Source organism: Gavia stellata, chromosome Z (genome assembly GCF_030936135.1).
Source record: "Gavia stellata isolate bGavSte3 chromosome Z, bGavSte3.hap2, whole genome shotgun sequence".
NCBI lineage: Eukaryota > Metazoa > Chordata > Aves > Gaviiformes > Gaviidae > Gavia > Gavia stellata.
The window spans coordinates 44,412,753-44,439,094 of record NC_082637.1 but is presented as its reverse complement, the minus strand read 5'-3'; the positions used below and the strand labels follow the sequence as shown (position 1 = coordinate 44,439,094).

Here is a 26,342-nt window from a genome sequence, read left to right as displayed (position 1 = left end):
CGCCCCCCCACCCCCCCGCCCCCGTCGGGTCTTGTCCCGTCCCGCCGCGCCCGAGCGCTGTGGGCGCCGCCCGCCGGCCGGAGCGCCGCCGGAGGAGCGCGGAGCGGCGGTGACCGTCCCGAGCGCGGCCCGTCCGCCTACCCCGGGCACCCCCGGCCCTCCCCGGAACAACAGCAACAAAGGACGCCGCGGCCGCAGGATGTCCCCGCGGCGGGGGCACTGAGCGGCGCCTCGCCCCGCTCCTGCCCGCGGCGGCGGAGGGAAGGCGGCCGGCGGGTGTCGCCGCTCCTGCCCCCTCAGCGCCCCGGCTGCGAAGCCGGGGCAGGGCGAGGGGGTCGCCGCGAGAACCGCGCCGCGAGGGAGCTCCGCCGCGGCCGGAGCCATGTTCCCCCAGAGCCGGCACCCCGTAAGTACGGCCCGGGCCGCCGCTCCGCGGGGCCGGCGGGGAGCGGGGCGGGGGCTGGGTGGTCCGGGCGGCGCCCCGCTGCCGGCGCTGCCCTGCCGGGGCGCACCCCCGGCTCCCCCGCCCGGCTGAGGGGGGGCGGGCGCCCTCCCAAGTTTGTCCCCTCCTGGGAGGAGCGGCGCATCCTGCCTGCCCGCGCGGCCGTGGAGGGGACGCGCCCCTCCCCCGACCCCTTTTGTGTCGTGGGCAACTTATTTGCCTTGGGAATGACGGCGGGGGGTCGCCGGCGGGCCGGGCAGCATCCCCTTCCCCGCCAAGCGCGGCGCCCGGGCCGGGGCCGGCCGTGCCCCCGCGGCAGGGGTCGGCGGGGAGGAGCCGGCACGCCTCGCTTTCGGGCAGACGTCGGCGGCAGGAGCGGGTGGGTCGGGGCCGGAGCGGCTGCGGGAGCGCGGCTAGCCTCGCCCCCCGCAGATGAGGGACGGGAAGGTGGGTAACAAGTGCGCAGCGCCGGGGCGGGCGGGCCGGGCCGGGCTTTCTCTCCTTGCTTTCCCCCCTGCTTCCCTCCATCCCTCCGGCCCGGCCGCGGCGGGCAGCGCCGCCCCCCCGCCCCGCGGGGCGGCCGCGCTGCATCTGAACGTGCCTCTCTCTCCCGTGCCGGCCGCCGCCGCGCCAGACCCCGCACCAGGCTGCGGGCCAGCCTTTCAAATTCACCATCCCGGAGTCGCTGGACCGCATCAAGGAGGAGTTCCAGTTCCTCCAGGCGCAGTACCACAGGTGAGCGCCGGCGGGCCGCCTCGGGGTCGGGCTCCTTGCTCCGTCCCCGGCCGGGCGCGGGGGGCTGCGCTGAACGGCCGCGTCCAGGCGGTGGCGTGCGGCGTCATCGCTGAGCCCCGCCGCGGGAACCGGCCTCCCCGGCACCGCCGGCCTTTGCCGACCGGTTTGGGAAGGGGCGGCGCGGGAGCCCCGGTCCCCAGCGGTGGCGGGGTGTGCCCAGAGAACGGGGCGCTCAGCAGGAGGTAGCTCTGCCCTGCGCGGGTCCTCCTGCCGATGTGCTGTGCGCGCATCTGCGAAAGGGTGGTAATGTCGAGGCTGGAGCTTGTATGCGTTAAAAAAACCCCAACAAAACCCCCAAACCCACACATTTGTTAGGGATCCTTATGTGGAGGATTTTTTTTTAAGGACATCGAGGGAAGACCTGCGCCAATTCTGTGACACAGAGCATTAAAGAGGCTGATTCTCATGTTTGCTCATTTGTGCGCGGTGTTAATGCGAAGATTAGTAAAATGCCAACGTGCGGTCCTTAAAGAGCCAAGAAGTACTGTTAGAGCACACAAGTACTGGAGTACTGACACAAAGTTGACGTGAATCTACTGAAGCTGTGACAGGCGTTTTTGATTGCTGTGCTGTCCTTCAAATGTTCTTCTTGTGTCTGTGCTTGCTGCTGTGGTCCGCACAGAGATTTAGGGTATGGGTTCTTACGCACACAGGGCAATTGGCAGTAAGGGGCATTAATCTTGCTTAATTTTGTACTTATGTGCACCTGCAAGATCTGGACAGGAATAAAAGCTTTGCAGGTTTGCCAGCTAGAAAATTGCTTGGTTTTCATTAGGCTTCCTCTTTCTTACCTATGATACTGTAGTCTTAGTCTTATCTAAAATCATTAACTTCTTTAAGCCATTTATTACTTTAGAAATGCAGTGTAAACTATAAACATTTGGTATCGCAGCTGTAAGTGAAAAATGCTGGCTTACACATGAACTGTTCCCTAGGATGCTTACTAGTGTCATTAAAAAAAAAAAATCAGTTTCCCAGAGAACAAAGGGAATGTTGAGGCATTTGCTCTCTGTGGAAGTAGTCAGAATTATAGCGTTGCTAGTGATGAGATATGCAAGTGCCAAATGCAACTTCTTTTCGTTTATGAAAACAAAAATAGAAACCAAACTTTCTAGTAAATGACAGTGAAAGTTACTGGTTTTCAAGCTGTGGGCAAGACAACATTAGCTAGAGCGTATTTAAGGTTAAGAGTTAGAGACATACTCAAGTTGTAATTGTAAACGTGAGTGGTGTTACTTGGCAATAATTTACTCAATGTCGTATATAAAGAAATACCTCTATTTCACTACTAGAGATGTACTTCGGAGAAATCAGATCCTGTTATAGCTTGAAAGTTGTAGCACTTCTTAGTAACTCTTTGTCAAAGCATGAAGATTCGATACATTTGGGTCCTGGAGACAGTTTGGGTCTCATACAGCACCCATGAAATACCTTTTAAATTTCCTGTTCTCAGCCTTTGTGTTTAAAGAATAAATTAAGTATTTCTCTCTGTGTGTTAGTTTGAGTTTTGTTAAAATTAGCTGCTTCTGTCAAAATACAAATAAAGTGGGTAGATGTCAAAACAAATGACATAACAGTTACATTAAAGTGTGATCTATTTTGTAGCCTTAAATTGGAATGTGAGAAACTGGCAAGCGAAAAGACAGAAATGCAGAGGCACTATGTGATGGTAAGTATATTTGTTTTTTCTTTATTTCAGTAAATACCTCCTAATACAATGTAAGCCAGCATAAGAAAATAATGTATGCTCCTTTATTTGCAGTATTATGAGATGTCGTATGGATTAAACATTGAAATGCACAAACAGGTAAGGCATTTTGTTTTCTAAACCACAAAACTCTGCAGTCTGTCTAGTGCATTTAAACGTAGCCATTCTGTTTATGTTTGGATGGCTGTATCATGTGTCTGAATCAATAGGCTGATTTGTAGCTGTGATTAGTAAACCTTTGCCTACCTGCTGTCAAATGAGGTATAGATTAGGTTGAGTGACAAGGCTTTCTTGGTATCGGTCCTGAAAGATGTTGGCAAAAATAGGAAAGGTCTTGTGTCTGTGGTTTCAAAAATATAATTCAGTGCTTTACGTGATTTTATTTTGTTAGTGACAGAGCCTTTGATGTGGAGAACTGGTGTTATGCGTGTATAGCATATGTAGTGATAGTTGCTCAAATCCTTGCCATTTAAAGGCATGGAAAGATTAGTGACTTGGAAAGCTCTAGTTATGACTATGAGTTTGCAAGTTCCCATAAAATTCACACTTATGGCCACTATAATGGTGAATAAAGAGAGTATTGGACTGGAACAAGACACTAAGGACCTCATAAGAGAAGAAAAGCTAAATGATTGCTCAGCCCAGAGGACCCTCAATTGAGTAGTCATTGTCTGCCAAATAAAGCATTAATGGCAGGGTGTAAGTATTCTGTAGATATGCTGACATTCACTTTTTCATCAAGATGCTGGTACAATAAGTCTTTCAGAAATCGATGGCCTCTTAAAAAAAATTATCATTAGATGAAGTTGCACAGTTGGACACATTTCAAAGTGCAACAATACAATTCTTTCTTGATGTGTATGTGCTATTTCATCTAAAACTCTTGTTTCATTAAATTAAAGAGCATGGCTGACCGGCTAGGGCACAGCAAAGAAATTGATTAGTTCAGGCTTCAGATCTTTAGTATATTCAAAGACTTTCATTAAGCAAGTGAATTGCAGAGTTGAGTTTTGCTTTTGTAACTCTGAACTCTTTCAATTTTTTTGTTTTGTTTGCCCCTAAAAATATTATCTTTGATAAGGTGGTATGGTAATTCTGTTACAACTTTCTGTCTGCAAAGCTGGGTAGGTATTCTCTTGTTTTTTAGAGGTACACTTGTTTCAAAGCAAAATGCTGGTGAAAGAAGAAATATTATGACAACTTCATTTTTTTTTAAAGTAATGCATCAAATAGGTAGACACAACAACTAAAGTAGTGTTTGACTTGGTTCTGTGCTCTAGCTGCATTAGTTTTCTTGTGTCTTGTGTTTTAGCAGAACATCAGTTTTTCTGTAAGGTGACTTTTCCAGGCTTTCTGATTTGGAGATTTCTTTCTTAGATTTTTTTTTTCTTCTCCTAAACAACTTTTTTGTCACATTGTAACCTGCAAGGAAGCCAACATCTGTGTAGGAGCCTCATTTGGTGTGAAATGGATGTTGTTTTCAGAAGATCTTTGAAGAGAACGTGTGACTTCAGTAAATGTACTAGGAATTAACTTTAGATAAAATCAGTTGAGCCCACAAGATTAAAAAGTGTGAGAACTGAGGTTTCCACTTTGACCTTAACACATCTGTGTATTGCAAAGGTTTAATGTCCTGTATATATGGCAACTATAATTACATACCCAGTAGGCAGTGATACTTCGGAAGCTTTTAAGATTTGTGACAGAGCTTTATACCTATGTTGATTCTATCTGGGGAGAGTAGAGCACACTTGCTCTGTGTATGCTGTTAAGAAAAGAGTAAGTTTTTGAAGGCATAAATATAATTCCCTGGATATGTGTCTCAGATACTATATTTCTACATGTTTAAGTAATTCTAATTTCCGATAAAAGTAGCACCTTTATGTTAAAGACTCTTGACTTAAATGCCTGCAATGAGGATACCAAATGGTGTTATAGTTTAGTATGTAGGTGGTCTTAGATTACAGGAAACAAAAAAACCTACCAATGACATTCTTCTGAATTTCTACCGCTAACGATAAGTTCTGAGGAGGCTTTTGGCAGATAGTAATCATAATTCTTATTAAAACTGGTGACGTCTAGCCCCAAGGGTGTAGCCAGGCTCAAATTGATGCTCTTTGCTGGCTGATCACCAGCGTGGCCTAAGTGCTCATTATGTTGTAGAGAGAGGGCCTTTGGAGCTCTCATTACGTTTGACAGGAATTCTCTCTAGGGGGAAACTGGGCATTAGCTAGACTCCTGACAGGCTGAAATTATTCCTGCTTTATGGCTTATAACCAAATGCTAGCAAGGCATCATCAGGGGACACGAAAAATTGTCATTTCTGACAACATCTTTGTTACTGAAAAATGCAGTGATGAGGAATCTTTCCCCTGAACAAGCTTTAACGTTTTTAAGGCCTGCCTCCTACGTGGATGCTGCACTCGCTCTGTGTGAAGCCCTTCAGAGTGCTTGGGCTGCTGACTGAAAAACAAAAAATTACACTGCAGCAGTGTTTCTTTATGGAGTGTGGTGCATATATCACTGTTACAGTAGAGTCACTTCGATAAAATGAAGTAGTTGCAGTTTGCCTACGTATGAACAGGTTGGCTTCTTATACTGATACAGTTGCTTCAGCAGCTCCCTCTTCATTTAATTTGGTAATCTATTATAATTTGACTAAGGCAAAGTTAGTCAGGACTTGAATGTTGCTATAAACAGACTTGATGGAGGTGAACTTTCCATACACAAACAGCTGTACTGCAGAGCTTTCCACCTGAATATATTGCATTTGAGTCCAGAAATGGCCATGGCAGGGCTTCCTTCACAGCTTTAGCTTTGGCACTTTGCAGTGTTTAATTGCATAGCTGTGTGCTTAAATCGAGGTGCTGCTGCTGCGTTTCAACCAGCCGGCTGAACAGTGGTCAGGAAATAATGTTTTTGGCATATTTGTGGCTGGTTTGTGGGTTTGTTTTTTTGTCTTGTTTCTGTGTGGGTTTTTATTTTTTTTTAAGAGTTTCAAAGGTTAGTGCTTAAAAGGATGTTGCATGTGGATTCTTTTCCTGTTTTCAGAGAAATTATATTAAGGTGAATAGTTACTGACTAAGTTTTGTATACCTGTAACAGAAACAAGCACCTGAGGATTCATTTAGTATAGGTGCACTTGATTCAGATATTGTTTTCTTATGTGACGAGAAGACAGAATGAATAAGAACGTTTTGTGTGGTCTTAAGTTTCTTTTCTGTGTTATACTGTCCAAGTCAAATTTTCCCCCCTGCGACATCCATCGCTGGCAAAGCACATGCATCAACTGCTAGGGCCAAGAAGTAGAGTTGGTTGGGTGTTAAAAATCCTGCTGTACTTAAAGGGTTGCTGCCCTTGGCTATTAAGGCACTGCCTCTTTATTTTTCACCAGCTCTGTCTGTCATTTTTTGTCATAAGTCAAAAGATAAGGCTTCGTATGCGTTTAATGCCTAGATTGTTTAGGTGTGAGATTAGCTTTTGTTCAGTGGCAGGCAGCCAAAGAAAGAAAAAAAATTCATCACTGCTGAACGAACTGACAGATTATGTAAACTACTACAGTATGTGGGTTTCCGCTATCCCAACAGTGACAGCGAGGTTTACTTCTCTTTGGGTGGGTTATTGTGATCTCTGTGACCTCCCTGGAGGCAGACCTGTCATTCGGTACGTTGCCTCTTGTATAAAAGTATACACACTTCCAAACTGCATTATGTTAACCAGTTGTACAAAAGTTTAACGTCTGTTTTAGCCTGGACTGTTCTGTGGAATCATTTCTAATGCTTTGTGGCAAAGGACGGAGTCTTCTATGGATATCTCATTAGAATATCAGTCTTCAGGAATGGGTTAAATAGAAGGGAATTAGGGAGCTTAGTTAGCTCTCTACAGCTCCTGAGTAGGATGGCTGTGCTGTTGAAAGGGATTTAAAGATAAATTATTTTTTTCTTTTTTCCTACTTGCATTTTAATTACTGGAATGAAAAACTTCATGAATCTTTAAGGTTGTGGTCGTGTGCAGCGAGTGTTTCAAGAGCATTTTGCTGTTGGCACTACCACATAAGACGTGCAAAAGCTTTATTTTATTTAAAGAAAGAAAACGATAAGGTTGATTGGGACATAATATTTTTCACTCAAAGAACTGTACTTATTCTACAAATACTGGGTTTCTAAATGAGTACAGTTGTATCACAAGTGCAGCCATTTCAACCACAACTAGAGCTGCCAGTTTGAACAGGCAGGAAAGACTAGAGTAATGACATGAACTTTCTTGACTTTTGAACCCCATTCAAACTTGGGGCCAGTGTTATTGTGAAGGGAGTTACCTGACAGATTCAGGGCACTGTGTGAAATACGTCTCCATGCAGCTTTTAGATAACCATATTTGTCAGATACCATCTATGATGTCAACTCTGTATACAACTTAAACCTCAAGACTGTCACAGTGCAAACACTGTACACATGTTAAATACTGCCTGATCATCTCACATTTTAGATGATCATCTTACATTTTAGACTTGGTCCACCAGATTTCAGCTTCCTCACAGAACTGTGGAGGAGAGGAAATGTGTTCCTAGCAGCTACGTTGTTAAACTTCCCTTGCATTGCTGGAACTTAGGTTGCCAAATGTCTGTTAATGTACTTTAGGATTGATTCAAGTGGGCAAAAAAAATCTCCCAAGGCTCTTTGGGGCAGGGAGAAGAGTAAGAGGGAAGATGCTTTGTGAATGTGCATTACCTCTTCTGTCACAACAGATTCTGGGGAAAAAGCTTAACGCTCTTCCTTCTTCTGCTAGTTGTTATACCAAATCAAGCTGACCATTTCAATTGCCTTTCCTCCCACCCTATTCCAGCACTTAAGTGTTTGTAGCAAAGCAGTAACATTGCATTGTGTCTCCTGTGCAAAATGGAAGATAGGATCATCTGGTTTGATAGTAGGTCGTCATGGGCATACAGTAAAAGCCTTTATAAACAATTTTGGGTTAACTGGTGCTTATCAGAAGACTGCATGGTTATTTTAAAAATGGTAACAGCTCTGAGTAGAACTAATGAAGTTATCTTTCCACTTGAAGTAAAATTTAGGGATATCTGATGGCAATTATGTCAAACATTACTATTTTCATCTTTTGAATGACACTTCTTAGTTGGACTCTGGATGTAGCTATTTGAGCAATAGTAGTTGCTCACATAGTTCCTTTCAGAAAGGGGAAAAACAACAGCTGACAGGGACAATTCCCAATTTTTTCAGCATCTCTTTGTCAAAACAGCTAGTTTAATAGCTAGTTTTATCAGTCCGTATAATTACTCATAAGCCATGGCTTTTAAAGTACTTGCAAGTTGGTCCCACGTTCAATCTGAACTTGCAGCCTGTGCTTTTGCAAGTATCAAATTTCCATCTAAGTATTTTGTGGAGGCAATCTTGTGTGACATGTCTGGAAAACACTTTCCAGGGTTTGACCCACCTTTGTTGTGAAGAATTTTTTCCTTCACTAGCTGGGACTTTGCCTTTCTGCACTGGTGACCGTTGCCTTTTGTTCTTCTGCTGTGCACCTCTGAGAAGAGTCTGGCTTAGTCTTCTTCATAATCGCCTCTTTGTCAGCTGTCAGATCTCCTCTCCCATTAATCCTCCTCTTGAAACTAAACAAGTGTAACTTCTTCCTGGTACCTCGTGTGTTCCGATTCCCACATCTTACTGGTGTCACTTAGTGACTTGCTCCAATTTGGCAACATCCTCTTCCTTGCCAAACAAGTGGAAAAAAAAGGGGAACAATTTATTTTAATCAAACCGCTGGTTACAGTCACACTATTGCATCCTAGTATGAGGTGTAGCCTTCATCAACACAAGGATATGTGGCTGATGCGTATTCAACTTGTCCTCCAGCACACCCATGCCCTCTTCTGCAAAACTGCTTTCTAGTGTGTTTCTACCCTGGCTGTGCTGTTGTGGGGAGGAGGTTGTCCCAGGTGCAGGACAAAACCCAACCTTTGTTTGCTTTGAACGTTGTTTCCATTATCTTTATTTGATGTCCCCTAGTTCTCAGAATAGACAAGTGCTTGATGTCTAGCTGCTTTTTCAATGCACTCAAAAATTTCATGTCTCTGTTGTAACCCATCTGTGTTGACTCCTTTTCAGGTTGGGCAGTCCAACCTTACACAGTTGTGTAGCTTTCTTTGATCACCTTCCTTGCTTTTTCCTCAACCTTTTCCATTTTTAACAGCCTGTTGAAATGAGGGGACTAGAACTACATGCAGTTCTCAGGGTGCAGGTGAACCAGAGATTTGTATTATCACATAATTCTGTTTTCTGGATGTCTGTCTTTTTTTTGCTTTTTCTTCTGTATTAAAAGTTCCCAATATCGGATTTCTCTTTTGACTGCCATGCAATGCTGAACTGCTGGAGTCACCTTTCACATTTGAGTTCTTGCTCATAAACGATGATTGTAAGCTCAGGAGCCATCACTTTACCTTGAAGCTAGGGATGTCTGCATCCCTAGCTGATGTCTGCATCTGTGTATATACAATTCTTTTCATTGCCCTCTTAAACTTGTAAAGTCTCTTTGCAGTTCTTCAGCCATTGTTCTTACTTTGAGTGAATTCTCTTACGGAGCAAGCTTGCAGTCTTTTCCAGGCTGCACTGCTGAACATACTCATAAAACAGACTGCAGTAAAGACCCCTGTGAAACTCCACTGGTGACCTGTTTATGGCATAGTGCTGGGGATGATTGAAGAGTAGATTAGAACTTGCTGAAATTGCGTTTAATCTTATCTGAACTCTAGATAAATCTAAATAGGTTTAAAAATCAGTTATTTCCTGAGGTCTCTTTTAAAAGAAGGCCTAGTGATGCACTTTTTTGTACTTAAAAAAAACCAGCCTGCCCTGTTGCTGTGTCAAGATTCCTATAACCAAATGGAAACAATGTTGAATTTTCCTTCTTGGAACCATAATCACACTATGTTTAAGTGAAGTTGGAATGGAAAAAGGTTTATAGCATTATTTCATAGGGTAGTAGTATTTCAAATTTGTGACTGTTGAGGATTATTTCAGTTGTTAGCAAGACTAGTTGTTATAAAATACACTTTCTGGTATGGGGAAAGCCGTTTAGGAAATCAATCAGTTTGGTCGGTTTCACTGAACTTTTTATAATGATGAGAGTATTCTGTGGCTAATGATAAATTGCACAGTGTTTAAGATGTCTTTAATCTCTAATTGGGGATTGGCTGCATTGCTTTTACCTTTTCTTTATGTTCTTCAGAAATGTGAACAAATTAGCACAGGTGATTCAATTACAAATTAAAGTTCTTTGAGGGGTGTTGGGTAAGCTTTGCGTCAGGGCTGCTTATCTGGAAATACCTTGTACTTTTCAGGTGATCTGAAGAGCTAACTAGCCTTTTTGGCTATGTGATAACAAAACAGAAAACTGAGGTTAATTTGGTCTTGGTGTGGGGTTGTTCATTTTTTTGTTTTGTTTGTCTCCCTCCCCAGCAGTATGGATATTCTTTTTTTTCTGTTCAGTCTTTTTCATTCCTCTTGAAGCTTTTTGATGTTTGTGTAAACAGTCGGTCAAAGCAACTTACTTGTAAGGTGACCAGTCAGTGTATTGACAAGAACAGACACAACAGAAAACTGCATTAGGAGGCAAGCCGTTGGGATTTGCAGTAAATATATTACAGAACACAAGTGAATTGCCAATACTGCTTGTTTAGCAGTTTGCAAGGGCAATGGTAGTATGGATTTTTGAATTAGAAGGGAAGGACTGTTCTTTCTCTGTGCTGGAACATCTAGTTGATGGCTGAGGATAAAATTGATTTGGAGAACAAAATGCTGCCACCTCTATTTGTGCCATTTTAAAGGCTTCTGTGGATTAGCAAGTAAAACCAAAAGGATAGCTTTCAGTTTTGGAAAAGGGGAGCAAGAATGGGTATACTTCCTCAGCTGCATCTCGATTAGGTATTAAGTCTATGAGGAAACATGCTTTTGTTAGGTCAAGAAAAGGAAAGGATATCTGAAACTGGGTGGTTTTTATGATCTGTGGAAATATGTGTATTTATGAAATTGTTTTAAAGTGTTCTAAAGCCCTGTCTGCTTCATGGTATGATAAGCTCAGCTTTTTTAAATGGAGACGTTTGAATTAAATCCCTGGGGGCAGAGGATGAAAACCCCACAATTTCTTGGGAAAAATAAGTAATAAATCATTCTTTTGCAGTGTTGCCACAACAGATTCCATTTACAACAAAATTTTTTGTTTTGTTCTTCATATGTGAGTTTGGGTGTAAGGTCATTCTAAATTTCTATTTTTGTAACTGGTTATAAGGCTCCCAGCTGTTACTTTGCAGGCAGCTAGCTGTCTGTGGCCTCAAATGATGGGTGTAAATTGCCAGTTAAGCAAACACAAAATCTTTAATTGACAAGACCTATGGGAAGCTCTTAGGTTGTTTCTTTAAACTGAAATATGAACTGTAGAATCACAGCACTAGAAAGTACTGAGTGCCTTCCCGTGTCCTAGCAGGATCAGCTATACCAGTGTCATTCCTGATAGGGTGCTTGCCCTATCTGTTAGCAAAGGCTTAACAGCAGTGGCGACTTGCAAGCTCGCTGGGTAGCAAAGTGCTTTTATGTCCTTGCTGTTGAAGCACTTCTTCAGTTACAACTTCAGTCTTTTCTGTTGCAGCTTCAGCTCTTTACTATGCATTTTCTTCACCATGGATAGGGACAGCAGATCAATCCCCTGCCTTCTAGAAGCGTTTTGTATACCTCTTACAGTCTAATGTTCATTCTCTGAATGTTGTTGCTGAGCTGAAGTACAGCGCCTGAAATAAGTGCAGTACTCCAGGGGAGGAAATGCTGTGCTGAGTAGCATAGAAGGTTTACTTAGTGTATGGCTTACTGTGGTGGCAACCTTTTTTGCAACAGCATGCTATTGACTTATGTTCACCTTCTGATCTGGTGTGACCAAGAGATTCCTTCCTGGCCCCTTATTTCCTTTTCCTTTATGTTTCTGTCTAGGCATGGTATGGTCCTTTATCCCTATTTAGCCTGAACCTTCTTTTTCCTTTGTAGTTCATTTTTCCATTCACTGCAAAGTAAGTTCTGAAGCTATTCTCTGGCATATTCTGTCTTTCTCAGCTTGAAGCTCTCTGCAAATTAAGGATTAGGGCAAATGAAGAGATCTTACTGCTTGTTAGTGGGAAATACTGGGCCTATCATGCATGCAGACCTTCTTAATTTGCAGAAGAGAAGGGTGTATTCATACGTGGTTTAATCATCAAGCAGTTTTGTACTTGTTCCCGTGAAGTTTTAGCTGTGCTGTTTGTGTTGCTCCTAAGAGTGCTACGAGTGTCAAATTCTTAGTGAGGATGTTAACATCATCTGCCTTTCTTAACCGTAATTACTTTACCTTTTCGGACATTACATAATTCTGATGTTGTTTACTGCTGAAAAATACTTCCGAGTTGTGATATATATCTGTGTTTCATCTAGATGTTTATGGATAAGAGGCTTTTTAATGCCCCAAACTTAAGGAATAGTAATTAAGCTGCAGTGTATTTGCTCCTTCATTTGCTGTTTTCTGTCTGTTAGGCACTGTCCTTTCATAGTTTCCTATCCACTTGACATTTGCAGGTTCTGCAAAGTGTCCACTAGCTGCTCAGTCTTCACTAATGTGCTCTTTTTATTTCATCAGGCCTAGTCAAAACATTGTAGTTGGAATGCTCTGATCTGTTCCTTTCTTGTTTAAGTTGCAGTGTTGACCGTACGTAACTAGTAATTTATATTAATTGTGTGGTTGGTAATCATTCTTGTATAGTTAAGACAGATGCAAAAAAAGTATAGACTTTTTGGCTTTCTTGGTGTCCCTTGACCATATCTTTCCTTTTCTAAGTGAGAGGATCAAACCATTTTTTTGTTCTCCTCTGACTATTCCAGTCTATAGAGCACTAGCTTTACGTTAGCTGTTGCTTACTAGTGGCACATAGTTATAAAAACACGTGCTTGTACTGTTTGTTTACACTGCCTCACCTGGCCTACTTTCTACTTGCTGTATGCTTTCTTGTTTGTAAGAAGTCAGTTAAGAATTTGGGATTTTGTCTCTTGGCACAATTCCATCCCTCCCCTTTTTTCTCTGTACCTTCTTCCATTTTCAGGTGTATTAACTGTCATCCATGTCCTTAATACTGTTTCATAAAGAAAATGTCAGCTCACCGTAATGCCATGTTATCTCCCCCCTCCGTAACAGGTCCTATAAAGCTGATCTTACCAGTTGGCATTCTCTTTCCTGAAATCTTACTGGCTTTTTTATTCTTCCTTCATGTCCCGATAATTATAAACTCTGCAATGATTGTCAGTCTCAGTCAAATTAATTTCTATTTGGACCATTTCAATCAGTTCTTCTCTATTAGAATGTAATCTAGATGGTATATTAACTATTTTTTTCTGTTCTGTGAGCAACAGAATATATATATATATAAAAAATAAAATGGGGAAGAAACTTACTGACATATTCCCAAGGTTTTGCTGACAGGTTTCCGAACTTTTTTCCCCATGTAGTGAAAATCTCCATTATTTTCACCTTCCTTCCAAATCCTGTGTGGTGGATAATTCTGGTAGTTGTTAACAAAAGAATTGTCAATTGTCTTAACTTGTTACTCATTAGTAAGTCACCTGATGGCACCTGAAGCATTGATATGAACACCTTTTTAAGGCCTTAAATTGTTTCTCTGACTTGACAGATTTTTGAAACTGACCTGTGAATATACTAAGTATTGTAAAATGGTGACATTACATTTAAGACACAAAGTGCATGTGACTTACTTGGTAAGTTTAATTTGGTACTTATGTCTAAACTACCGGTGAATGTAGCATATTAAACTTCTTCCCCATATTTCATGCCCTTGTCTTGATGAGTCTTGTTTATTGTCAGATGACATGCTTATTGTTCTAGGCAAGTGCAGATTCTATGCTATCACCGTCTTACTTCAGTGTTTATAAGGACGGAATCCTGACTGGGAGTTTTGTTATCGACTTGTATACTGTAAAGACATATGCTTGGTTTGAGGAACTTTATGCTCTAATTTTTAGAAGCTGTGTGGTTCTATGCACTTCTGCAGCTATGCAAGAGCTGACTTTCTACTGCCATCCCAATGAAGTGGCTCAGTGTGGCAAGTGCTGCAAGGACGTATGCAGAAATTTGGGTGCGGCTTGTGGGAGTGAGAGCAAAATAGGAATTAGTTTTAAAATAATGTCCTAAACTAAATGAAAAGCCAAAAAGGCTCTTTTCTGATAGGGGTGTAGCAGTTACAGATAATACTGCTTTTCCATGCTTCCTTTCTTTCTCTCTTCTTTTTGTCTCCTGCTTGTTCTTGTATAGTATAGTGTTGCTCAGAGTAAATGACGTTCTTAATATCCTTAAGGGTAATAATGCAAAGCATGCTGGATAATTTTGGAGACCGTGCTTCTAGAGAACCGTAAGAACACGAGTGCAGCCCTGTGGGAAGAGGGGAGCTCATCTGGTAGTTTACTGTTCCCCCCAAAAACCTCTGCTCCCAGCTCGGTTCTCCTGGTACTTTGAGCTGCTCTGCTACCTGATGGATGCCTCCTGTGAGCCTATTTAACTCGCTAATATGGTGGTCTGCTAAGCTGGCCCTTTCCCTCCTCCTATAGTAACATTTTCTGCTTGACGAGTTAGTTGAGGTGTTGGACAAGACCAAATGTCTCCAGTGTGGTTTGAAGAAAGTGTGCCTCTGGAAGCAAAGGTAGCAAGACCTTCTCTTCTGGATTGGAGTCAGCTTCTGACTTACTCAGCATCTCATGGAATCTAAATAAAAGTGGGAACTGTGTGTTCTGGAAAACAGCTTGAAAGTAAAATAAAGCTGTGTGCTTACTTTGAGGTTTAAGTACTTTTGTGTGTATTGAAGGTTAGCTTATGCGTGGAAACTAAGCTGTGGAACTAAAATTTGGATAAACACACCTTTTGTAGTTATGAGTGCTTGAGCAAGAAGGGCTAAAGTTGGATTAAAGGAGAAATGTGATAACTGCTGTTTAGTCAAGTTTAAGAAGAGTCTTGACATAGTGAAGATGTGTGAAAGGAGCACTTTAAAATCCTGACAACAGCTTCTTTGTTGCCAGTTGGCTTGGGTTCAACAGGATTTACAGCTGCAATTGGGATGGGCAGTTGTGTACAGTGGTTCACTGAGAGCTACACAGCAGCCTTTATTATTATAGAAAGCATTGAAATTAGACATCTGAAATATATCCAGTCACTTCACTTTACAGTTGAACAAAGTCCAAAGCTGTAGTAGATATTTGGCAAGTGTAGCTGTTGACTTGTGCATCGTATATAGTTTATGTTTAAATTAACATGACATTTCTGTAATTTAAACTGGCATCTAAGAGGATTCAGATAAATGTAATTTAGGTACTGAATTAAAAAAAAACTCATTTCAGTTTGTAAACTATCTAGCATTCTGTAGCTTTATCATTTTGAGTTTTTATTCTGCTAATATTTCTGTTACTTCTTCCTCTCCCCACTCCCACTTGCAATATGGTGATGTTTTGGTTTTTTCATAGCTAAAGATTTTTCATGCTAGTCTTCTGGGTTTTAATATCATCATCTTGTGGGTGGCTGATCTTGCAATTAAAATGAGTAGTACAAATGTGGGGCAGAGGGAAAGCTGTATTTGTTAATGATATGTCATGTTAAACTGACAGCTTATGCCCAAAATACAGAGATTGCTCCTGTCGCTGAAATGAGTGCTACCCATTGCCGCTTGTCAGATTGAATTTCAAGTATCTGTTGAGAATAAACCTTCCCACCCCCTCCTATTGGTGAGAATATTAGTAATGACAGTGTTTATAATTTAAAATACAGTTTGAAGGCCAACTTCCACAGTTTGTCACAGGGTGGTTAATACGGTGGTAAAGGGGAGATGAATGTGGCTACTTGTGCGAGTCTATTACTCAGGAGGCCTGTAAATTTGATTGGCTGCTGCAGTTCTAGCAGAATCATTCGATTTGAGAGCAATAGAAAGATAAGATATCCAATTACCCAAATGATTTGCAGGGTTAGCCAACGTTGTCATGGAGACATGAGTTGGAACAAATTAAATTTTAAGCAATAAAATAATCTTAAAGCACGTCTGGGAACAAGAAAATTTGGCAGTGGCACTTACCTGAATTGAATCTTAGCTTGACACGCTGTTGTTTGACATTGATATACTATGGGGGCCTAAACTTTTAAATGGCATGTTGCTTTTTTTCCTTTTGCAGCCATTGCCAAAACAGATTGTAGTGTATTAGTTTTTAAATAAAAGGGCATTAATAATACACGCATATCTCAGTGCTCAACATGGATTCAATAACTCATGAACAGCAAAGTTCACAAAATGCTAGCCTTAATCATTTGAGGCTTTTGAATATTTAAGTTTTGAGATTTAATTATACCTCCAACATACCCACACCTCCCAAATTTTTAGCAACAAATTTTGGAAGTGCTTGAGTCTTTCTGTAGCAAAGTTCTAACAAAGCATGTGGAGAGCTAAGCACAGTGGAATGTTTCTTTTTTGTAATTGCTCTGTGAATATGTGTGCTTTTTGTCTTCGAAGATCTCAATCACAAAAAGAATAAAGGCTACATCGTTCAAGTGTACTTCTTGTTTCAATGATTCTACTGGAAAAATGAAAATACCAAATGGGTACTAAACTTTAGCTCAAGACTCAAATATACGCATGCAGTTTCTTACCCAAGGACTTTTGGAATGTAGTATTTAACTGATTTCTGGCTTGCAACAGGGATTAAAAAAATGGTCAAGCATGTCCCATAAAGAGGGCTTTTATCCACATGCCTGTTAGACAGATGGAGATGAAAACTGGGCTGAGGTCAAGCCATTTGCAGCATTCTCATAGCCTTCGATTTTCTTCTCATCCCCACCACAGATAATCTCAAATGATTCAGTAATGACCAAAAGTGCAACACTGACCTTTAGTCCCTAGTGGATTACTGTGTTACGTGCTGTAAATGGCAGGAAGTCCATTTTGTTATTCCAGAAGGAGTTCAGTATTGTACTTGGCTTTCTACGTATTGAAAGTGTAAGTACAGAGGCAGAGTACTTAAGAATTACCTTCTAAAGCTTTTGTGAATGTGATTTGACATGACAGTATATTCTTTTCTATGCAATAAAGACTGATTCTCTGATTCTTTTGCTTTAAAGGAATGGATTAGGACATGCTTTTTTTTTTTGTATCATCAGAACTTTGTGTTTTCTTGCTTTACTTTTAATCATGTTGTTCCTAAGCTGTGTTCTTTCCAATCTAACGACAAATGCGATTGTCAAAATTGGGTTGAAATAACTAAAGTAAATAAAAGTGTAATAAATGAGAATATATAAACCTGTCCTTAGGAAGTCCGTGATAGAGTACTTTCAAGTACTGATCTGACTTTGTGATATAGGAAGTGTAGTTTGCAGGAAAGAATAACAAGCTTCTGACACACAATGGACATTTTTAGCTGAGCGTGGTTTTGTAAAGATAGGTCTGGACAGCTTTAAGGTGTCTCGGCATTAATAATAGAGCAGTTGCCACAATACAACTGATTGTTAAAAATAACATATTGTAAGATTTAATTTTTGCTTTAGATCTCAGTGGATGCTATAGCTGAAGTCACTACTGGGACATATATGATAGACACTGATTGGAGCAAAGCCGAAATTTTTATTGTTGAAACCTCTGAAGCTGAAAGGTGATTAACTAATTCTCCTCAGAGGAAGATAGCGTTTTTCACTCAGAAGTGAGAGTGGTGGCTCTTGTAGGCTAGGGCTTCCAGCATTACTGATAAAATACACATGGGTGTTAGGTGTGGTGAGAAATACAGTTAGTCGGATACTTGTATTATACTTTTCATTCCAGTGCAAAAATCTGTAGTTGTTTAAGAAATCGTGTTTATTTAAGTAGGATATCTTACACGGTGCTTTGGAAAGTACAGGCTGTCAAAATGCAAAATTATCTGGAATAGACTACTGTAGAGGAAAACACTTCAATACTTTTTTTAACAATGCAGAAGGAAAAAAATTACAACTGCATATACAAGCTCTTTCTTAACTCCTTAGTAGAATGACTTATTTAAATGAATATTATATTTAGTAACTAGTCTGGCTGCTTTGTTCTTTGTCATTATGTTAAGAATTCACTTTAGCAAGAGACAAGTACAAACACTTGAGTTTGGCAATGGTTAGGTCAAAACATTTAAGTCCTTAATTAGATGGAACAGAGGCAAAAAATTACACGAGTGAAGAAAAATAATCCATCAGCTCAACTTAATTTTACAAAATGCAGCTGAATTCCTTTATGTTAATTTTTAATGATACTTCAGAAAGGAGGGTAGCACTTCAGTCAGGGGTCTGACAAGCTTGTCATTTGCAAATAAATCAAAAGACAATCATTACAACAGCAAGAACCAGTGAATGATGTAGTTTTGTCATTCTTTGATGGGCCCCACACTCAAGTCCTCTATTAAAAATGAATGTATTCAAGAGGCTCTGCATTAAGAACACAAACAATTAAGGGCACTTCAGATACTTTGCTAAGAGCTGCCATAGAGCTAGGAGTGCTTTCATGAGAGATGCAGGCTTCTGCAGTCTGCTTTACCAAGGAGCCTAAGAACATGGGCAATTAGTCATGTTTGTCTATGCTCGAGCAGCTTTCTGCAAAATTTTCTTTGTTTACTCATTCTTCTGACTGCCCTACATGTCTCAGGATCAGCAGTTAGGTAATAGCTATGTTACATTGGGAGGCCTCTAGAAGTAACTGATAAGTACCATTCTTTTAGGACTTTCAGATGCATGGGCCCCAAATCTGGAATATATAGCTTACTCTAATGCCACCAATTACTGATGTCTAGTCTTGATTAACAAAGCTCTCCTAGACTCCTTCAGAAAAGGTTTTTGCTTTCAAGAATGTGTATATATGCACATACATGCACGTACATACTCAAAGATACATCACGTTGAAAGGTGAATGTACATTGCCTTTTGAACAGTTAGATTTATATTTAATGAAAGTTCCTTTTTCTCAATTCTGAAAACAAACTCTTGTAACTCCTGATGGGCAAGATTAGGTGAATTGTGCATTAAAACCTAACTTTCACAACTCACTAGAGAACAAAAGTATTTTCTAACATGTTTGTGAATAAGAGTAGTTTTTACTACACATTTTAGGGCTGCAAACAGGAGATGTATGAAATCTTATAGTGGATAATTAAGTACTTTATGTAATTGTGTGTGGGAGATAGTGCTAGTAGGCAAACTGCCTTTTAAACGTAAGCAGACTTTTGTTAGGAAGTATAGAATAGTCTTTTCAGTTTCCTTTCAATGTAAATGTCTCTTAACTGGCACTTGCAACAGCAGCAAGAATTCTCAAAATAAATTTATTAAATGCACATGCCATAAAGTTTACCTAGCACTGTGGATGAATATTAAGGATGCTGTTAATATATGATCATCAATGATGCCCTGCTTTAGTAAAGACAAACTCAGAAGCATACATTTTTTTCAGTTCTGATATTAAGTCAGGTATGATAGTACTGAGACAATTTTAAAGTAAGATTGCCTGTGAAGGGGGGAAAGTTGATTATGCCCCCTTTTTTTAGAAAAGAAACAAAAATTTTAAATCTGATCAACCTGGATTGGGACTGGTAATTATCACATGGTGTTGCATTCTCTTGTCTTACTGTGTGCCATGCTATATACTATGTTACTACAGTGAAGCTCAGATATTTGGGACCTGTGCAGGAAAACCCAATAATGTGGACAACTTGAATGTTTTATAGAATCTACTGAAAATAGTTTTTTTCTTCTTACAGATACAATTATTAGTATTACAGAATAGGGAGACTTTTGTGCAGGCCATACAGGCCAAAGAATTTTTCAGTAGAAACCAAATTAGTTCCTTATTTTACTTTTTTCTTTCCCCTCTTATCACCTGCTATGATTGTTGCAGGGGGAAGAAAGGTTTGCTGTAAAGCAACTGTCACTTCATTGCCCTTATCTAAGGGGAACCTATTCGTCCTAGGAAGAAACCATCCCAGAACTGCTTTGGAGACTCTTGTCTCTGCAAAACTTTAGAGTGGATGTGTCAAATGCCAGGCTTAAGTCAGGTGGAATACCTCAGCTTAACTCAGAGACACATGTTGTTTTACAAGTCTCAGTGCTATCAACTATTTCCCCTGTGTCTGTCGGGGTGGGGAAAGAGGTGTTAAAGCTTGCCAGTTGTATTTAGATCCCAAATCACCTGTCTGCTGAGACATAAGCACAGGGTGGCTTTTTATCCTGATTACTGCTTGACTGATGAGTAAGGATCAGCATGTCGCAGTGCCATTCTAAGAAAACTCAGGATGCTGGGAAGGCTCAGGGAGAGGCGTGGCAGATGAGTTAGCAATGTTTTCATCTGACTTGTTTGAAATAGTTTATCTTTGCTCAGGTGTATGCATGTAATTTCATGGAAGGCCTAACGATTCTCAGCGGGGATCTCTTGTTTCTTCTGTCTTAAAACAAAACAAAAAACCCAAGAAATATCTATATGGATTAATGATATGACAGAGACTGGCAAGAGCTGTTCAGAGTGTCTTGTATGTAGGCTGTGTTCACATCTGGATGCTGATTTTGGTTTTGTGCAACTGTGATACAGTGACTGCAGGAGATTTCTTTAAGGAAAACTGTAGGAGTTGTGCAAAGTACCTTGAGGGTTAATTATAATGGCGGTTCTGAATGGTGGGCAGATGTATAGGTCTGAAGAGCTGTAAGCACAGGTAAGACTGGGTAATGAGAGAAAAAGATCCCTGTACCCCACCAGAAATCCTGTGTTCAAGCTGACATGCCAAAAGTGGGAGATACAAAAGTGGGAGATGCATAAAGCTGTCAAAGTGGAACTCAAACACTTCATCCTGCCGTCTTCTCTGCTGCTTTCAGTGAAGGATTGTTCTGTTCTCTGCTGGTTCCTAGCCTTATTGTTCTCCTGTTACTCATGGCTTCACTAATTTGCTATTACTGACTATCTCGTTTTTTGATCTGATTCTTTTTCTTGTCTGCATGATTTTAATTCTCTCTCAATATGGATGTTTTAGAAGTCTGTACCTTTTGTCTCCATTCTGCCTTGCTTCTGTTTTGGTATTTCTTTTGTACTCCTGACGGTGTGTTTCTGTCAGCAAAACTAATTTTACCTTCTAATAGGCAGATAAAATTGATCATGAAAGAAACATATTTCTTCCATGCCTGTCACCTTCATGTTATGCTGCATGATAATTTGAGTAACAATAAATTTACCTTTTAAAAGGCTTTATCTTGGACTTAATGGATTTCAAAAATGCTTTACTTGTTAATGAGCTATGTACAAGGACCAGATTTGTGCCTGAATGTGTGTACAGATTAGGTGCTTTAGACATGGCAGATGTCCTAGAGTAGCTAACTAAATCTCTGTCCTCATCTGGGCATATATATTAACTATTTATATTTGCAGTAGTATGAAGATATGGATTTTTTGTTATTTTCTTCACTGTGTGAGCTTAATATAATCCTGTACACTAGTTAATATAAGGCAACAAACCTAAACCACAGTTTTAATCAAAATACTTTTCCTCTATAGACAGAAATCGCCAAGAGATTGAATACAATTTGTGCACAAGTCATCCCATTTTTGTCTCAGGAAGTAAGTAAAACTGTTCAGCTGTTAAAGTGCAATTATGTTGCTTTTCTGTTTGCAAATTAGCTAGTTTTAAGATGTTAATTTTATCACAATACACAAGTGTAAGGAACATCTGTTATAGCTGAAGTGTGCAAACCCCCTGCTAATTTGATCTAACAAATCTGAGTTAAAACTAGTGACAATGGCTCAGTCTCATTCATTGCCTGAGGAGAGTGGGAGTCTGTAAAATATTACCGATGCAACAAAATGCTTTAATTTCTAATCACGGTGATTGCTTATTTGATATTCAGTTGTCAAATGTGAATCTAGTAGACAAGAAGCACACTTATTTCACATAATTTGTATCAAATTTTTGTGTAAAGGGTTAGTAGTTAGCTCAGATGCAAAACACTGTTTAAGTTTACAAACCTGCATCTGGTCTGAATGACTGTGATTGTAGCATATTGTGGGCAGCTGCTGTTATGTTTTTGAAGCCTGTTATTTTGGATATGCTTTTCAAACTCTACAGTTTACAAAGAGTATTTGTAATTCTTGTTGAGTTCAGCGAAGCACTTCTTTTCCCTGTTTGGAATTTCAGTAGGTTTTGCTGTGTGGGCACAGAGTATATAAATGTTAAAATTGACACTAGTGTGAAGTTGACATTACTGTTCTGTCAACTCAATTAGAAACTGATTATTCATTTGCCAGAAAATTAATATTGAAGTGGCATGGGGGAAGAGGTGAGCTGGCTGCCTTCAGGGTTCTTGTTTTGCTTTTGAACAGGTGAGAAATAGGGCACTGTTACCTTTTACCTACATAAGATGTCTTGCAATAGGTAGCTTTAGCTTCTGCAGACAAACTGGTTATTCAGGTGTTTATGATCCTGGTTTGATTTGGTGTGGTCAATACCTTAACACAAATTCCTCCCCATACCCCTTCTTCTTTTAATAGCATCAGCAGCAAGTGGCCCAAGCTGTAGAACGTGCCAAACAAGTGACCATGGCTGAACTGAATGCCATCATCGGGGTACGTGGCCTTCCAGGTCTACCTCCTACAGTGTGTATAACTTGCTTTCATATCTTACTGCTTTGCTAGTTTTAAAATAAGCTTAATATTTTGATGTCTAACACCATTTTGATGCCTGATGTTGCTGAAGTGTTTGCCTTGCTTCACACTGATTTTAGCAGGGATAAAGTTAATAGTTTATTTTGTCAGAACATAATTTTGTGCAGCAACACTGTGTGTAACAAAACTTTTTCTGCAAGAAATGTAATGATTAGGAGAGTTGCTTATTTATTTGTAGGTATTGTATGTCAGTTGATCTAGTTACCTTTGCCTCATGCTTTTTGTGACACTTGAGTTCTTGGAGCCTGTACAACTATTCATTCTTCTTTCTTTCCCTTTCTTGTGAATCTTTCATGAATTTTAAATTAGCAAGCTACTGAAAAGAAACTTCACTTGCTTTTGAAGTAGTATTAATTGTCTGACACAGTGTTCTAATAGCCTTTCACCAAGTATGCGCTTCTAAATATGCTGAAATAAGTTAATACTACTTGCTTGTGACTGGTTGTCAATCACCAGTCATTTGCTTTGCATTAATGAACTTTCTGAACCATACATTCCTTCCACTGCATGAGTTCATTTCCCCCACCACTAAGTCTAGAATATTTCTCAGGTTTTCTGCCCTTCCAGACTAAGTGAAAGAAGTAGCTGAAACAAGAACCTGTCCTTTCTGATTTTATTCATATGTGAGCGCCTTGAGCGGATTCAAATTACTCATTTATCAATTTATGTTAATTGCTTGTGAGAAGATGCCCTGCTGGTCTTTATAGTTCCCTCAGACACTTTGTAATGATAATTAGACATGCTGCTGTACGGATTAACAGTGCCATAGTCCAATGACGTCTACAGACAATGGAACCAGTTAATCCATCTGTGCTTAAAATTACATCCCAACTGGAGATGGAAAAAAAAAATAGGAGTGAGGGCAGATTAAAAGAATGAGCCTCAGCTTGAAAACTCTCTTTTCATCAGTTTCTCAATTGCAGATCTGCAGTTGGTTTGCCTGTGGTAAGCTATTGGCAGTCAATTAGGTGAAATAAACTGGGAGGGTGACCTTCATTTCCTTTTAATAGCTTTTCCTCCCTGAAATGGGGAGCTTCAGTGGATTTTCAGCTTAAATTTTATTCAAGCTGCTTTATTACACTTGACAGATTAGCTTTGCATAAACATACCCCTCCCCCCTTCAAATCTGCACTGATTTTTCCCTTCTTATCAAATTTTGACTGTTACTTAGTTGATTTGCTAGTCAAATCTTGGAAACCCACACAATTACATCTGTATTTGTCACAATCTCCTCTATGCTTTGCTTTTGTAGTGAATTACTTTATGAATACCTGATTTGATCTTTGATGTACATTTGTACATTTGTGGTATTTGATTAGCAGAGATTAGAGTAATGTACTTTCTTGCATTTTTTTAAAATGAGTTACTTCTTTAGGATAAAAATGGAATGGAAAACCCTCTTTAATGAATTAGTTTTAAAGAATATTTTGTGCAGTAAATAGAAGTATATATTAAAATATACTTAAAGACATTCTTGATAGACTTAGGATAGTGCTACTTAGTCAAATCAAATTTTGTTATCTCAAGTAAGTCATGTACCTCTTTTTAAAGTCTGCACAATATAGTCTTTTAAAAGCAGTAGGATCTACAAGTACCACATGCAATTAAGAACTTCTTTTTTTGAGGGGGAAGCTCTTTGAAAGCACGAGTAGAAGCCTCCATCTTTTTCATTTTCAAATTATCTAAGATTCACCAGAAGAGAGACTTCCCTGTGTCTTCTGAAAGACTTCTAAATGATGCCATTCAAATCCAAAACTGTGAATGAGGAAATGAACACATTGGACACAAAATTTCTTTGACCATGTAGATGCATGCATATATGTAATGCTAAAATTAGATATATGTCAGAGTGATCTTTTACAGTCTTACATGATCAATAATTATCTTGTGCCACACAAGTTTCATGCTCTGACATATGCTTGATTTTGTTTGAAAGGGACGGTGTACATCCTGGAAAATCTGAATAGCATAAAATTGGGTTGACAATTCAGTGGACCTTTGCTCCCCCTCACTGAGCATGCAGTGTGTCAAGCCCTCTCCCCAGAGGGGAGGACGCATCAGAAGCCTGTCTGTTCCTACAAGCGGCAGCTGCACTGAGAGTGAGCACGGCCCAGTTTGATAGCAGCTGTCAGTATTGTTCAGGGACCCGACTTAGTGTAAAGAACAATGGAAGGGCCATGCTGTTGAAGTGCACTGTCTTTCAAGATAAGAAAAGAAATAGTAATTTAACGGTTTAGACATCTATTATGATCATGAAAGATCTTGAAACTTCTTGTCAGAATGCAAATAGGATGGAGCAATCTGTAACAGTAGAAGATGCAATTGAGTAGCCTCTGGCATCATGCTACCAAGGATACTTACGTACAATAAATTTTGAGGATAGGAGGAAAGTATAATTTTCCTAGCTAATGTTCACTTGTGTAGTTTCTCTTGATTAGATAAAATCTGCATTTTTGTTGGGGTTTGACTTTTTCGCCTTCCTTCCTTTCTCTCTTTACGAGCCATTGTTTTCCTCACACTAGATGATGGAAGAGTTTACCAACTGGCTTGCCTGACTTAGAGCAATTCCTGTTTCTTCTGGGCCATATGTGAATTCTGGAAGGGAGCAAAGTCTTTAATTAGTGGGAACAGCTTTTTGAAATACAAGATGATTTTTGAACCATATTTTGTACTTTTTCTAATTTCCAGTTGAAAAAGTGGAAGCCTGTTAGAGGACACTGTGAGGATCAAGACCTCTAGTCTCATGGAACTGAGATTTTTCAGAGAATTTACCTACAAAGTCAAAAGCCAGGCTTTGAAATCAATGTGTATTAAGCACATACAAAAGAGAATGAATGAATTGACACTTTAAAAAAAAAAATATAGTTGGACGCAGTCAGCTTGTAAGCAGTGCTAATCCTTGTGGTGATTAAAAACTCTTACTTCAGGAAAGAACTGTGAATGATATTTGGTTATTAACAGTCATAGCTCTGGCCTTATACTTTTCCTGCATGTTCATGAAGGTTTTAACTTCCAGCCCTGCGGTAGCAGTGTGGCTAAACAACCTTCTTGCCTTTTTTTTTTAAATGGCACCATTTTTAATATTTGTTGTATTAAAGTTGAATGAAGTAGCAATTTTGCTAGGTAAGTAATAAAACAAACTTTTGACTTAAAAGGTAAGTGCACCTTGTCACTGCTGAAGCTGCACTCAGTGTCCACATTTGGGGTTAAGAAAGAATCCAAATCATGGTATGAAAGAATTAGGTACATTATCATGGTTTAACTTGAAGGTTTTTTTTATTGAGAGATGATCTGGCTGGAAGATCAAAGGTACTCAAAGTTCATGCTAGGAAGTATGAGGGACAGTTAAATTGGTCAATCTAGATGTAAAAAAAAAAAAAAGGCAAAAAATTTGCAAAATTCGGTAAATTTGCTTTCCAATTAATAAACTAGGTAGTTTTATGAGTAGAATATGCAAGTACGTGAATGGGAAATATAAGTAGCAAACTGGAATCTTTTTTAGCATTGCATTTTAGATGCATTATTTCAGCGTATCACTGTGTAGCCAGGTATGTCTTATTTTGCCTTTTGAGGTGGGTTGCTAATAGTTCTGTGAAATATGTATCTTTTGGATTGAC

The 26,342-nt window shown here is 40.1% G+C and overlaps 1 protein-coding gene across 3 annotated transcripts in view; it reads left to right on the top strand.

Moving 5' to 3' along the window:
* The first annotated feature begins 382 nt into the window (after nucleotides 1-382).
* LOC104251279 (TLE family member 1, transcriptional corepressor) overlaps nucleotides 383-26,342 on the top strand; it is a 76,876-nt gene continuing 50,916 nt past the window's right edge. Inside the window, exons 1-6 of one of the 3 annotated variants that reach the window (XM_059834114.1) lie at nucleotides 383-406; nucleotides 1,077-1,177; nucleotides 2,843-2,906; nucleotides 3,000-3,044; nucleotides 21,562-21,624; nucleotides 22,552-22,626. In XM_059834114.1, the coding sequence (XP_059690097.1) occupies nucleotides 383-406; nucleotides 1,077-1,177; nucleotides 2,843-2,906; nucleotides 3,000-3,044; nucleotides 21,562-21,624; nucleotides 22,552-22,626 (372 nt within the window). Of the gene's footprint in view, nucleotides 407-1,076; nucleotides 1,178-2,842; nucleotides 2,907-2,999; nucleotides 3,045-21,561; nucleotides 21,625-22,551; nucleotides 22,657-26,342 lie in introns of all 3 variants that reach the window. The other 2 variants (XM_059834113.1, XM_059834115.1) reach the window with 2 other exon arrangements.